Source organism: Salarias fasciatus, chromosome 9, assembly GCF_902148845.1.
Source record: "Salarias fasciatus chromosome 9, fSalaFa1.1, whole genome shotgun sequence".
Lineage (NCBI taxonomy): Eukaryota > Metazoa > Chordata > Actinopteri > Blenniiformes > Blenniidae > Salarias > Salarias fasciatus.
Window position 1 is genome coordinate 25,079,351 of NC_043753.1, and position 15,852 is coordinate 25,095,202.

At 53.5% G+C, this 15,852-nt stretch overlaps 1 protein-coding gene across 1 annotated transcript in view; it reads right to left on the reverse strand.

The window, feature by feature from the left end:
- Positions 1–1,520: 1,520 nt before the first annotated feature.
- LOC115394549 (MAGUK p55 subfamily member 7-like) overlaps positions 1,521–15,852 on the reverse strand; it is a 37,553-nt gene continuing 23,221 nt past the window's right edge. The window contains exons 3-7 of the mRNA XM_030099893.1: positions 14,327–14,407; positions 12,778–12,871; positions 9,342–9,450; positions 8,205–8,348; positions 1,521–2,222 (exon numbers count right to left, since the gene is read on the reverse strand). Of these exons, the coding sequence (XP_029955753.1) occupies positions 2,043–2,222; positions 8,205–8,348; positions 9,342–9,450; positions 12,778–12,871; positions 14,327–14,407 (608 nt within the window). The 3' untranslated portion in view covers positions 1,521–2,042. The remainder of the gene's footprint in view (positions 2,223–8,204; positions 8,349–9,341; positions 9,451–12,777; positions 12,872–14,326; positions 14,408–15,852) is intronic.

A 15,852-nucleotide genomic window follows, 5' to 3' on the forward strand; every position in this document is an offset into this window, starting at 1 on the left:
AGTACCCTTTTTAAACATGGATCCCTATTTAGTACGTTAATATTACAACACAAAGAAAAAGACCAATCATTTCACATGAAGACAGTTTGGAGGAACTCGACATGAAACGCTCAGTCGAGAGTCAGAGGAGGTTTACTGTCCGGCAGACGCTGATTAGAGTTTTATTTGTAGGTTTGAACCCTGCAGCTGAGAAGACGGTGGGACTGGCTTCTCAAAAAGACTGGAGGCAGGCGGAGACAGAGAGCTGAACTCATCTTCAGTCAACAGGAAGTTAGCGTTCTCCAGGCTTCTGATTAGGTGATGAAAGAGGCTGAAGAAGCTCCTCCAGCCAGTCATTTCACTCATCATTCTCCTGAAGGTGTTTGCTAGCATGTAGCCAGACGGCGGCCACAACAAGAAGATCTTACCTTCTAACTCAAACTAATTAAATGACGGGAAGACTTTCAGCAGCTTTTTGGGCAAAAAAACAAGAGCTTGTAAGAACGATCTCCTCCAATCAAAGTAAATTAAACCTCAATATATTCAGTAGCGACAGGATCAAAACACCCGATGGGCCTTTTCGCCAGAGAACCAATGCTATCTTTGAAGCTATGCTAACTTTGGACGTGGTTTACATATTCACCCTATCAGTCAAGTTCATGGTGGCATTTTAGGAAAATACACTGGAGTATTGTATTAAATATTGTGTTGCTAGACTCTTGCCAACTCTCGGCTATCTTTTTACAAGCTGGAATGAAGCTTAAGTCCATAAAACCTCAGCTTCAGAAGCGCTAACAGAGCCCGGCTAGCTTGTTTCCAGTCTCCACGCGAGGCTAAACGTGTCTCCTCATGGCTCTAAGTCCATATATTAAAGGGATTAAAAGTTTTTTTTTTCTTATAAAAAGCGTCGGCGAGGGAGCCAAACCTGGATGGGGATGTAACCGTGTTAATCACTCTGAAAACTGATGTCAGGCAAATTAAAATTCAAGCGGTTTATGGCGAAAAAGAAATATTCAGAGTAGAAATGAGTTCGAGCTGGGAATGGGGAACTGAAATTAGCAATAAACTCCTAATGCTCATAAAGTCAGGAGCGCCTGCTCGGGTTAGAAATCCTGGAAGTCTGCTACCAAGCCACTATTAGCCAATTTTATGTGAATAAAAATATAGACTCCACCCTAATAAAACACCATTGTGAACATTTTCTTCTCGCAGGCGGCCAAGTGTGTCCAGTTGTGGGACTTTTAATGGCGGAGCTGTTATGCTGGGCACCTTCACACGAAGGGTGGCTTTTCAAACGGCGCTCCTGAATGGAGCATACAACACCTCAAGAAAACGCCTGCGCCGGAGCTTTGTAGGGGGAGAAGGAGACCGCCGAGACGAAACCCAAACAGCGGAGTGAAACCCGACCCGCCTCAGGTGTCTCACTTCACCTGGGGTTGCTCTCAGAATCAAAACCTGCATATTAAAAGGTCTTCCAGCAGCTACTGGAAGGTTTCACAAAATATATTAATTTCTTTTAAATAAAGTTTCACCTATTGCCCGTTGTGGGGAGTGTACCTGACAGAGGTTTAACAGTCGTGGAAGAATTCTAGAAGCACAGAAAAGGTTCCTTCCCCTCGAGGCTCTTTGAGCGACACACAAACGAAGGCGGTCCACCGAGAACCAACGCTTCCATCCCTTTTGGCTCCTAACGCTCTGACGTAATGAACACACTGATCGCCGGATCACTGCTGCTGCCGTGCTCGTCCCGGCCCCAGGCCCTGGTTCTGGACCAGGACAGAGACTCGATCGATGTCCAAGACTCCAGTTCTGGACAGAATCCCTCAGCGGATCCACGTCCAGGCTGAGCTCTAAATCCTGCTGGATCCAGACACCCGACTTTAGGCCGGCCCGGCTCAGGCATGGCGACGCTGGCAGTCTGGCGCCGTCTTGTTCTATTCCTCCCAACACCAGTCGATGCAGACACACACACACACACACACACACACACACACACACGTAGAAACAGAAGATAAAACCTGCACATTGCTCTAGAATCGCTTCCCTCTGTCTCCTCTACAGTCTCAGGAGTGAGTCCAGCTGACGGGAACCCAGTGAGTCTCCGTCTCCACGCTCTTCAGCGCCGACCGCAGCTCGTCGAACGCCGCCGACAGGTCGTCGTTGACGATGACCTTCTCAAAGAGGTGGCCGTACTGAGCCTCCATGGTCTGCGCCGTCTGCACCATGTCCTCAAAGTCCTCGTCCTGCAGAGACCAGAGGAGGGAGGACGTGAGAGGACGGAGCGGAGCCGTGACCTTCCCAGAGACGAAAGATCTCACAGCCGAGGAGGAGAAAAAACACCACGTGGCCTGCAGGGAGCCCGTTTTAACCTCCCACAGACTCCGAGCCACATTTGGACCCCAGGCACAGACCACGCTCCAAAAACCTCCTGACCTCAAGGAATTTTCATTATTTCCTCCAGTGAAGGCAAACGCTCGTCCCATTCACAAAGAAAATAAGATCTTCTCAAAATAAGTTATGGAGCAAAAACACACACACACACACACACACACACCATCATTTACAGAAGAGACATGTGAAACACACCATCCTGTCAGCAGAGTGAGGAAATGACAGCTTGTGTTTCCTGGTCGTGTGAAGCGGCAGAGCCTGAACACATCGGCCGTTAGTTAGAGGAGGCCTGGCTTCTTCGTTAGAATCCGGAGCTGTGAAAAGAGTGATGCTGTTGTTTCACACGAGCCAGAACGAGCAGCCGGCGACCCGGACCGACCGACCGACCCATGACCTCTGCCGACCTCTGCTGAGCGCCAGCTTCAGGCCCATCACGGACAAAAACACACTTTATACACCAGTGTCTTCATCTGTAATCTTTATCCCAAACAAATACAAAGACAGATTAAGGATAAATGCGGCACTAAAACAGTCTCAATAATCAATGTGTCCTTGAGGGTCAAACAGGAAAACCAGACAGAGCACCAGAACATGAAAGCGTCGTCAGTGAGTGGCGCTGCAGGCTGGGGTTACATGAGCTGTCTAAATACCCACACGGGGCAAAACCTCGCCCGACTCAGACCAGCTGTTAACTGTCTGCAAAAACAAAATCACATATTTTCATCGGTCCGGGGTAAACACTGGAGACCCGGGCTCCTGTATTCACAGAACGAGTTTCTAGAGAGAGAAGAGGAATCCGTGCGGCGTGGCATCCTGCTTTCAGCCTCGTGGATCCAGCTTCAACAGAATTAGAAGCGTTTTCTGGAAACTCTCAAACTTCAGATCTGTGGACAGATACGGTTCGAAACCCTCTTTGCCAAATAGACAATTATAAATAGACAGATACACATTCATGCTGGGAAAGTCAAACACACACAAACCTGCAGGCTCAAACGGAGTGTGTGTGCACATAAACACGGCCGGGTCTTGAAAAGGCTTCATCCGTCCAGGACTCACTTCACAATACGACCCCTCCCTCCCAGCCACAGAGGAGCAGCCATACCTGAGGCTCATAAAGCGACGACCGATCCCTCTTTCACACGTCGAGGTCGACCGTCCTCAGCCCGAGGCGACGACTTTTGTCATCTGGACCAAAAATCTACAACAAATGTTGAAGAGCAGCGAGCCGGCCGGCAGCCAGGCCACCCTGCACGACCCTGGACGAGCCGCCATGTTTCCATTTCCACCGCCGAGCCGTTCTGAGATACGGGACATTAATCCCGGCAGGAATCCGCCTCAGGGGCAACGGCATGGAAACCCAATCACAATCCGCAACCAGGAAGTAACGCCGTCAACACGAGGACGCGGTGGATGGAAACCCGGGCGAGGAGGACGGGCTGGAGGCGTGGCGTCTGGGAGGCCGGTGAGCTGAAGCCACTGCTGCAGCAGGACGGCCTCCGGGACTCATTCATCCCAGTAGATTGCTTAATTTCCACATGAAGTGAGGTAGCGTCTTGCGCCTGTTTTAGCACTTGGTTTCTGGCCGTCGGTAGCATCAGGCGAGGACACGGCCTCGCCGCTCCGCCGCTGCACGGGGATTAAGGGTCTTTTCACCAGACAGAGTTCGAACGCAGCGTCTGGCCTCCTGGACGTGTCGAGGATGAAACCCTGGCCCTGAATCTTCCCTCCTGGCCGAGCACCTCTCAGACGTGTCGGCTGAAGCTCAGGCTTGTGGTGTTGGTTCAGTCTGCTGATTACCGTGTCTCCGCCGGGTGCTGTTCATGCTAACGTTAGCCCCTCCCCCTTCTAGTCTGCAGACGTGGAAAAATATGAAGTCAAACAAAGAAGTTTCCAAACTCCTGAGGGAAACTCTGACGCTGCAGTCAGAGCTAATGCTAACTAGCATGTTTCCAGCCGATTCCGCTGGCGGCGAAGGCTCATCTCCATGTCTTCATGTCAGCAGACGCATCAAAGCTGCCGGTTCTCCACTCGCGCCTGTCAGCACCGGAGGACCGTCCAGCTGGAGGACCAACAAACCCAGGGTCTTTAGAAAAGCAGCGCTCTTCTTTTCAGCACTGCAGCCACCTCTGCGCCTGCTGACGGGATCTTTCACATCAGGAACACAGCCTGTCGGGACTTCCTGTCACGTCCGGCTGCAGAGTTTTCAGCATTTTTCAGGGAAACTGAAAGATGAGGCAGAAAACTGGAGCAGGTGAAGACAACCCGCGGCAGTGGTGCTTGTTTCTGGTCCTCAGGCTGGAGAGGACGGTTTGGGAAGTTGGCAGGATCGATTCACCACTGCGGGTCCCTGAGCATGACCCTTGACCCCATCAGCTCCCTGGAGAGCCTTGATGACATCGACACCGTCAGTGCTTGAAAGGGAATTTCCTCAGGAGGACTGATCAAGTGTGGTTAGTTTAATAAAACACGGACTCCAATCCTTCAAACAAATGCAGAGTGATGGCTGGAGCGCTCAGAGCTCGCTGAAGGCGAGCCGCTGTCTGCTGGTCTCTGAGACGCCCGAGTCCTTCACAGCACAACAGATTCTGCGTCGCTCAGTCTGACCGTCCTGGGAGAATACACGGCTCCATTCCAAACGACGTCTGCATCTCTTCAGGTTGAGGTAGGTCTAGTTTACACTGCAAAGACGAACGACTCAGAGAGACGGGGGAGGTGAAGACGACGAGCCGGCTCCTCCTCGCCGTCTTCACTCTGACGGTCCTGCTGCTCCGGGGAGTCCAGCTCTGGAGGCCAGTGTCCTCCTGTGGTCTGTAAACCCGCTGAGCAGTCCAGAGGCACGCAGCAGCACGCGCCGCCTCAGGTGTCGCACACACACACACACACTCACACTCTCACACACACACACACACACACACACACACACACACACACACACACACACACACACACACACACACACTCACACACACACACACACACCCCGTCCTCGGTGGGGCTGCGGCTTTATTGGTCCATTAAAACACACCTGTCCTCTCCATCGGACCACGGACCTCTCTGACCTCCACACACCGGCTCGGCGCCTTTTCCTCCTCGTTCTGGAGACAGATGCTGAAACCGTCGGAGTCGCTCTGTGAAGCAGACGGACTGCTGAGGCGGATCGCAGCGTCACTTCCAACAACCGTTCTTCTTCTTGTTGAGGAAAGTTCGGGTTCGAATCCCAACACTTGGACCAACCTCTGCCTCCCAGCTCTACAGAGCGCTCCAGCTTCATAAAGGTTCTCCTTGTGACGGGTTCAAACAGTCATGTTTTCAGTGGCTGAGAGCACAGCTGTCACCTCCACTGACCTGAGAACAGTGGTGTAACAGGCTGCTCTGGACTGGAGTCTTTCTGGATTTCCGTGGGCCGAGCAGCAGGTCTGAGAGCCGCCGCTGATCTTGTGTTCGCTCCATGTGCAAACAAAGTGACGTTTCAACTCAGACAGACATGGAGAGAGACTCAGTCACCAACAGATGATCTATTTCTTCAAAGTCAAAGAAACACGGACTCATTGGTCCTTCCCAGCGCTCTACTCCTGCTCTACACTCTGGAATATCAGCTCTGATGCCCGCTGACGCCGGATGGCCCCTCGCTCCGCTGTGAACCGTCTTCACATCAGAAATCCCTCCATTACGACACAATTAAAGAATAATCTCATCATACCGCTGCTTGTTTCTTCACCACGCCTCCACTTATTGCGTTTTGAGGAAAAGCGCCGCGCTGAACCGTCTCCAAGTCAAACCTTGCGGCGAGCCGAGGCCGCCGCGCTGGAACAATGAGCCGCCTGTTCCCGGGCCGTTATCACTAAAGCAGACCGGCGCTCCTCTGGGCTCGCTCGCTGCGCCACAGCTTCTCTTCCACCGCAAACGCATCCTGTCAGCCCGCCTCAGCTCGGCGGCCTGGCGGCAGCCTCCTCCCGTCACACGCTCACAACAAGGCTGGGAGAATCGGAGGCTAGTAAAGGGACGGCGAGCGGCAGCAGCGGCGCTTTTCTGACAACTGAGGCTCATTGTTCTAGAGGCCAGCTGGGAAATGAGGCGCAGGCTGAGGCCAGGCCATATTTACCTGAGCGCTGCGAGGCTTTAAAGGCTCGGAGTTAAATATCTGCAGGAAGCGAGACGGAGCTGACCTTCCAGGGGAACCCGGCTGCAGGCTCAGCCTGAAACGAGATCTTCTTCAGGAGGACTCGGCTTCCTGAACAGAGGAGACGCTGTTCCTCGGCCCGGGGGACTCGCCGTCTGCTGAAGACCCACCTGCAGGTCCACGGTGTGGACTTCACCTGGCTGCAGTCCAAAGACTGTCAACAACGGCCCAAAGGTTTCAGAACCACAGCTCTGACTGCGGCGAGGTTTACCCGTCAGGTACTTCAGTGCTAACATGACTGATGACATCCTTCAGTCTCGTGTATTAAAAGTGTCTTTCTCCCTTTTTTTTTTTTTGTTAGCTGTGTTGAGCTGATTTTTGATGTGTCTCTCAGTCCCTCGACCTCTGTGTCTGGTCTCAGAGCAGAGGTCAGGGACCGCCGCTGGACCGGGAGCCGGTCCACGGCCCACATTCCTCACTGCGGATTCTGATCGCCGTCAGCGGTCCACGGGACGCAGCTGCAACCCCAGCAGTCTGGAGATGAGCGCTCACAACAACACAACCCTCTTTCACACACACACACACACACACACACACACACACACACACACACGCACGCCGCCGCCGCCAACTTTCCCTTTCTGTCCTCTGAATTCCGATCTGAGTCAATGCGGTCTCGGCCGTCTAATGATCTGAAAAGCAGTTTCTGTTAAAAATAGAGCAGAGGCATATTTTTAGCGGCTGGAGGACGGCTGTGAATCGTGACGCAGAGCGCCGGGTGGAAAAAGCAGCCTCTCGCCGGGCGGCGTCTCTGAGTCAGACCCGGTGAGAGCCGCAGTGAAGCCGGTTCTGCTGGGCTGAAGCGGGCCTCAGATACCGATCCAAACATGGAGCTCAGGGAGGATCTGACTCTGGAGCCAATCAGAACCCGGAGCAACGCAACGGCCCGTCTGTCGTTCACAGCCTCCGACATCCTGGAGACAACTTTATTAAAGCGAAGCTGGTTTACACTCAAACGCAGAAACGCTGAAAAGGACGAAGCTCCGCTGACAGAAAGACGACTGCAGACCAAGGCAGTGGAACTCATCTCCTGTGGCCTTCATCTGGATGACCCCCTCCTCCTCCTCCTCACCTGCCGCTCCCCCGTCCGGCCTCCAGGATGCGTGCAGCAGACGGGATCTCCGCCTTAATGCTGCCCGTGGTGAGCGAGACACGCGAGCGAGCGAGCGAGAGCGCCCCGGGCCCCGGCGCTGCTGGGAAAACCATCATCCACCCCCACTCCATCCCCAGCAGCAGGGCTAATTGGTCTCATCTGTGTCCCCACTGGGCCGGGGTGAGGGTGTGTGGAGGGATGACCTCATCCACACTCACACACACACACACCGTGAAGCTGGTGTTGCTGCTGTTGCTGATAATGTGTCAGTAACTCTGCCTCGTCGCAGAGGAAGCGGTGGAGCTCCGAGCGTCTTTAAAGCTTCTTCTCCGTCTTCTTACTATCTGCTTCCTGTTATTCCTGCTGTCATGAGCCGATTTCCTGGCCGAGTCATTAAACTTTCACTTGACTTCGTTTACCGTGGTTGTATTCACAAACAACGCGCCGCCACAGCGATCGGCTGAGGGGAGAACGCCGGCTCCACGCCACGCATCGATCAGGTGAGAAGAAGCCAACGTCCCGGCCTGAGCGGCGAGGCGGACGGCCTGCAGAGCCTCTTACCGTGAACGGCTTGGCCGTGCCCTTGTCGTCCTTGCCCGATATGACCTTGGCGGTCTTCCTGGTCTCCCTCAGCCTCTCCAGCGGCGGCGGCTTCACGAACACCACTAGAGGCTTGAACTCCGCCGTCCGCAGGTGTTTGATCGTCTGTGAGGAACACATTAAACAAGACGTCCTTTTATCAGCACAATAAGAGACACAGACAGCTAACATCTGAGGGTTCGGGTCTGGATATTCCAGTGAGAACATCTCATTCAGTCAGGAAAATAAAGAGTAAAACTACATCCTGTAAATATCTTTTACGTCTCTCCAGTGATCGGTGATTGTCTTTTCTTTCTTTTATAACTGCAGGAGACGGGAGGCTGGCGGATGCCGGAGATAGCAGGATGGGACAGCGCGGCGCTAATGACTGGGTGGGAGAAGCAAACCACCACCGCGGCGGAGGCGTCTTCCTGGGGACAGCTGAGTGAAGCCCAGAGGTCAGGATGGTTGGCGGTGGCGTCAGGTCTCTGGATCTGGAACTCCTGACTCCTCCTGGGTCCACAGCCATGGCCGATCGGAAGATACATAAAAGCCCCAGAGGACGGGTGGAGGAGGAACCCGGCGTGGGAACAATACCCTGCCACGGATCAGGTCCACAAGCCTCGGAGCAGGACGGCGGCGTGACACCGCTATCAGACCCGGCCCGCTCGCTCCCAGAGCCAAACACATAAATGCAGGCTTCAAGGCTCTCAGGCTTCCACAGATTAGGTCCGGGTGGTTCAGGGACCTGCCAGGCTTATCGGCGTAATGCCGGATTTGTGCACGGGTGTCATTATCCACTAAGCAAAAACAAACGGGAGAAATTGGACGGTAAAGTCCCGGCTCCGGAGATAATGGCGGTCCTGCCCGGCTGGCTGGGCCTGCGAGCAGGGGTCTGACCGCCACCACCCAAGACACATAAGCCAAAGAGGAAATCTTCAAATAGGCCAAATTAGCCATAATTGCTCATTCAGACCTGCTCTGGTAACTCAGCAGGCTTCCTCAAGAAACGCTGACTGAGAGAGAGATCTGCCTGCAGATAGATGGCAGGGTGGAGGGACCGCAGGGCTAAAAATACAAGGTGAGAAGCAGACGAAGGAGACGAAGGAGACGACTCACGTGAGGCTGGACGTCCAGCAAGCACACTTTACTCTTCGAGAGGACGGAGCGGACCGAGTCCAGGCTCGTCCCGTAGTAGTTCCCCTTGTACTCGCCATACTCGATGAACCTGGAGAGACAACACGAGACCACATAAGGCCATTCTATTCCGTTCATACAGCGCCGAGCAAGCATGGGCCGGGGCGAAGAGGAAGAACTCAACCGACAACCGCACTGAGAAGAGGCTGTCGGGCTGAATGGGAGGTGGTCTGGCAGGTAAGCAGCTCTGTGGGCGGAACATATCGCTGGCCGGCAGCCTGGTCGGTGGGTGATGATCGTAGGTGGCTCAGTAGGTAGGTAGCTAATAGCTATGGTAGCTTGGTATTTACTAGAAATAGGAAGCTCGGCAGGTAGGAACTAGAGGTAGGTTGCGTGATACGTTGGTGAGTAGCTCAGTCGTGAAGCAGTTTGGTTGGTATGTAGGTCGGTAACTCAAACAGTGTGATACATTAGCTTTAGATGTGTGTTTAGGTAGAGGTCGCAGGTCGGTACCTACGGTGGTTTACCAGACCTACCCAGGTGTCGGTATGGAAGGCAGGTTGGCAGACACTGGATGTTCTACCTGCATGTGTTTTCTTTTTCCCCACCAGCACCGGAGACGAACAGATGGCTGGAGGCTTATTGAGCTGTGCTCGCGAGATGACAAGATTTTCTAAAAACCATCGTTCTAAGGAGGGATTCTGAATCTAAAGAAAGACTAACATCCCCCGAGGGAAGCATTAACAGTCTCGTCCTAACCTGGAGGACTGTGTCAGCACCCCTCCTCCAGATTCATCACAGAAATAATGACGTATAAAAACCTGACAAATCCACAGAGACAGTGGGATTACTCTCTCCGCCGCTGACAGATCTGGAGATAGCACAACTTAAAAACCAGACGCTCTGGCCCGGCGGTGTTTTTTATATAATCCCCTCCGCTGCCCGGTTCAATCAGTAACACCTGTTTGTTCCAGAGAGAGCGCTGAGGTGCCCCAGAAGCCAGATCCAGCCCTCTCCTCACGTCTTTTCTAGGCTACAACAACACAGATGCCAGCGAGCAGAAAACACTTTTCCAGCAGATTATCGTCTCTCTTTCACGCCGATCAGCCACCGGGAGTATTTTTAGCTGGAAACAAGGAGAGAGGCAGAAAAAAAATGGGAGAGAGAGCAACAGCGTGGAAAGAATGTGAGGCTAATAGGGCGCAGTGGTATGCTCGGTCTGCACATGCCGGGCGCCGGACGGAGCGCTGCCTCGCTGTGACTGAAGCCGTGTAGAACCAGCTTTATGGTAATTGCTCATGTTAGACAGTTTTACTCAGTTATTCTTTTTTTCTTTCAAAGACAGAGGCCTGAGAAGCCTCGTCCAGAGCGACGGGGCCGATGTGCGGACTTGTCGCTGCACCCTGAGTGTGAACGGCCGCCATCTTCACGCAGGGCGGGGCTTGTCCTGGGAAAGGCGTCGCAGCCTGAAACGCACGCCGCGGCCCGAGCCTCTTATTGTTTCTGCTGCGAGCGATGAGGCAGAACACAAACAAGTCCATCCCGCCGCTCCGCGCCCCGGCGCTGCCTTGTAATTTCGACGTGGACTGTCCCACGCATCCACGCCACATCACAGCGCTGCCACTCACCCCTCCGAAAAACATCGCATGCTTCGACCTACCACCGCAACACGGCCTAAATATACACCCCCCTCCTCCGTGCATGCTCCGGCACACCACCGCAGGCTTCCCTCTGCGTTCTGTGTGTGTGTGTGTGTGTGTGTGTGTGTGTGTGTGTGTGTGTGTGTGTGTGTGTGTGTGTGTGTGTGTGTGTGTGTGTGTGTGTGTGTGTGTGTCTGTGTGTGAATGTTTTGCGCAGCTCGTGTGAGGACCGGCACAAAGGCATCAATCATTCCTCTGACTGTTACAACTTTCATTTCAATCTGTTGGCCGCAAATGTGAAGGCGGGCCGCCGCGGCGTGGCAGGACCCGGGGAGAGGCCGCCGGAGGAGCCGGGGGGACGGGCGGGACGGGCGGGACGGGGGACCGGTCTGAGGATCTGTCGCCAGCGCGGGGCTCGGCCCTGTCAACACCGGCTGCTTTTGAGCCGCCGGCGCCGCCATCCACATTTAGAGGAAGTACTTCCTTTACTCCACTGAACCCGGAGCTGGAGGCGACTGGCGGGTCGAACAAGTCCACCGCTGGACATGAAGCCAGGCTCCATGCTGGACCAGACGTCCAAACGCTCCTGACAGCCGTTAAAGGTGCATTAAGGAGTTTGCATGTTTCATGGGAAACAGCGGCCCCTTCAGGCCTTGGGCGTAACTGCAGATTAGTGAAACACTCGTGCCTGTGGCTTGCGTCCATGTACGTGCACGGAAGAGGGGAAGTCCTTCCTGGCTCTGTTAGCAGCGCTGCAGTAACCTGTAAGGTTCTCCTGCCTGGTGGGTCTGTGTGGAGCTGCAGAGCTAGAAGCCGGTCTGTTCTTACTTTCTGGACGATCCATCCTCAGTACTGCTCAGCTGTTGCTGCTAGGCCTCTGGCGGAGGAATGGTGGACAAAACGAAAGCTAAGCCAGTCAGGCCAGCGGGAGGCGCATTACGTCACAGCCTCTCAAATTCTCCCCAAGAAATACTGGAGCCGGACCGACACTGTGGCTTTCAAGTGACAGTTTAGCGCTGTTAGCGGTGCTTACTATGAATATGTCAGGGCACATTGTACACACCACTGAATATTTGTAACATATTTATGGTGGAAAATAAATATTTTAAAAGTTGAAAAACTCCTTAATGCACCTTTAAATTGTCACTGGAAAACAAGCATCCTGAGCAACGAACTCTGACCCTGAGTTTCAGCTGAAATGTTAGAGAAGATGTTAAGATGAAGAGGGCTCCAGCTTTAGTTCTATTCTCATTTGAACGGGACTAAAAAGAAGCTCAGGCTGCTTGTTTCTGTCACTGCTTTAGCTTATCGTGAGAATGAAACTGTAATCACACTAAACACATGACACGTGAAGAAAACTAACCCATCTGCCCGTCCTCTGAGCCTGCCTTATCCACGCTCGGTGCACCAGAGCTGGAGTCTGTTCCAAACAAATGATTCTGAGGAGCATCTGGTTCTCTGTTCTTTCCTCTGCATGTCACTTCTTTAACTGAGTTTCACACGTTGCTCAATTCCTCGTCTGCAGAACCAAAGGATGGAAAACTGGGTTTGCAGTTGGAGCGGCGTCACGGACCGCGGCGCTCTGACGTGGTCATGCAAACATTCCGTGACCTCTTGGACGCATCTAAACACCAGAGCTGTGAGTCGGCCTCCCACAGACATAACACACCGCTGCGGATTCGCGCTGAGTGTGTGTCCATTGTGTACAGAGCCGTGTGTGTGAACCAAACACGCCGGCCGCGGTGACCGGGCTTTTCCCCTCCTCCTCCTCCTCCTACTTGTTGTTGTGGATGTCGGTCTCGAAGAGGTGCTTGGAGATGAAGTGGTACTCCACGCCGTCCGTCTCCTGGCTCTTCTTGGCCCGGCTGGTGTCTGCCGGAGAGAGAGGGACGGAGACACGGAGAGACGGCCATTAGCTCCGGCCAGACTGTCTGACTCGCCGCCGAGCCGAGCCTCCCGCTAACGACGCTGGGAGTCTGAGCCGCTGCGGCGGCCGTGCCAACCCTTGTATAAAACATTGTGTAACAGCGCCATAAAATACACAACCTGTAAGCGCCGCAGCGCCGAACCCGCGCTCCGAGCCGACGTTCGACGGCGGTTTACGGCGTCCTAATAAATCTGGGTCCTGTAATGTGGCTGCTCGGAACAGAAGCCGGAGCGCCAGCCACCGCCGTTAGCGGCCGCTCGCTAAACGAGTCCCGCTAACATCACGTCTCTGCGTTTACTCGCCATGAAACCGTAAAGCCCTGCTGTAAAACCGGCAGAGCCGGCGGGTTTCATGGGCTCAGCCTGCACTTCTAAAGGTCACATGTTCAACTCCAAAGCAAACTAATGAAGCACCCTGTGATGGCAGGCGGCAAGGCAGCAGGACAGCAAGGCAGCGGAGGACCGACTCTCCATGGAACACCCGGTGGAGGGAGGTTTCTACAACGTGTGACTTGTTTAAGACGGAGAGGCCGTCGTAAATCCGGCCGCCACGGAGAAGACGACCGAAGATCAATGACTTTCTGTCATCGGCTCCAGACGGCGGCAAGAGGGAAGAGCAGGGAGCAGCGATAACTTACTACTGCTCACACACACACAGACACACACACACACACACACACACACACACACACACACACTTCACTGTGTGCTGCTTTGGCAAAGAAATAATTACAGCGCGACAGAAGAATGTGAGTTTGTTCATTTGTTCATCCACCAGTCGTGGAAAAAGCGGGTCGGCTTGGACTGGACTCAGGAAGTTTAACCCCTGAACTGAGACGGCGGCGAGCGCGAGGCCAGAGGAGGGCTGGAGGAGCGTCAGCTCCGGGTTCAGTGAAGAATAAGAAAATATCAATTAGTGCAAATATCAACATCTTCATCATGTAGACTTAAAGCGATACTTCAACATTTTGGCAAAATGGCCCATTTAGCGCAATTCCTCAGTCATTTGAACAGCATACTTACTGTTTTTGTGAGCGTAGTGAATGTGTGGATTATAACGTGTCCACCAAAGTGTTTTGGGGTTGTTGGATTGTGTATTTGATGAGTTTGACGAGGGGGAACAAAAATACCGTCCACTTCCATTGTGTCCGTCCCGAAAACCTTCCCCGACTCGCCTCTGGATAAACAACAGCTCGCCCTCACAGAAACAGTCAGTCTGCTGTTCTAATGACTGAGGAATTGCGCTAAATGGGCCAATTTGCCAAAATGTTGAAGTATCGCTTTAAATGTAAAGGTTGTCATGGTTTATTCTGCGCTGCGGCCCCCTGCTGGGCTGCACGCCGCCTCTGAACCGCCGTGTTTGGCTGAAAGCTCTGAAGGACTAAATGAAGTGAGACTTACGTGGGATGGTCACGCTGAAGTGATGGGGGTCAGAGACCAACAGCTTCCTCTTCAGCTCGTTCATGCCGACGCCCGTGGGTCCTGCACACAAACAAACAGGGACGCACCCCGCTGTGAGCACCCGGAGGGCTTTAGCTTCCAGAAACTCCTCTGCTCTCCAGTGGAGTCTGCAGGAACCGGGCGACTCGGAAGCTCAGGTTTAATGAGTCAAACGACGGCCGCATGCCATTTAGCTGCGGACGCCGTGTGGCCGCCACACTGTCTCCTTTAGCAGGAGGCTTTTACAACACCAAACACGTCAGGAAGAAATGTCTGAATGAGGTCTTTATCGAGGATGGAGCTATAAACAGCATGAGCCGCTTAGAGAGCGTCCTGTGATTTAAACAGCGGTGTGGAAAACGGCCTCATGAGACCCAGCAGGGGAACTGGACCAGGACCATTCAGGACCAACAGATCCAGTCAGCCACCTGATGAAGCTGGTGTCAAATAACAAGCACTGGAACTCTACAGGTAGACAGTGAACAATTACAAACCACTGGCCAATGTGGACAGCAAACAACAGCGCCAACTAGAGGAGCAACATCAGAACTACAACATTGTTTTTAAGGTTTCTGTTGTTCCAGACGAAACAGACACGGTTTGAAAACAGTTGCCATGAAAAACGCGGGGTTTCCACTCGGCCCGAGGCTGGTGTCAAATGACAGAGCAGCTTCTCGCCTGTCAGAATAAGAGCGTTTCAGACAGCTGGAGCTGGAGCTGTCCGGTGGAAGATGAGGATGAACAGAATGAAACGAGCTGGAAGAAGAGTGACTGCTGAAGTGCTGAGGTGTGTTGAAGAGCAGGTACCCTGAGGAACGCCGTGCGTACTTGCTCATGATATACCGGTCACACTGGCGTCGGGGAATTGCTTTCACACAAATATTTGCTCTTATGATATAAGTTACTAAAGCCACATACTGCAGGCCGTTTCTTATGCTGTCATCCCTGCAGCTCAGAGTTCGACTCTATTCATGTAGTTCTTTATCTGCTTCCCTCCCTCCGGTCTCGCTGCAGCTGTAAGCCCAATGTCCCCTCTGGGACTCATGAAAGCTTTACTTTCTCCTCTTGGGTTACACTCAGTCCGCTCCGGCTCCGGCTGAACCGGGACCCTGCAGGTCTGCTCTGCACCAGGATTCAGCCGCTCACAGATATGAGGACCGAAGCTCACATCCAACTAAAACCTGATCAGTGAAGCTGAGCTGGCTGGAGGAAGACCGGAGCACCAGGGCCTCACTGCGAACAGACTCCACCGTCTCCAGTCAGCTGGACTGTCCATCAGGTCCCGGGGGGGGGGGTTAGTGTGTGAGTGGGAGGCCAGGAGGCAGCAGAGGCGAGAGTGTTCACCGGCTCCCAGAGCAGAGCCAGGTCAAAGGTCAAGGTCCAACCGACGCTCAGATCCAGGCTGCTCTTCACATTTCACTGATCAACTGAGCTTTTCAGGACGTCCATATGTTCCACTGGAGCGAAGCTAGCCTCCTGCGCGCTGC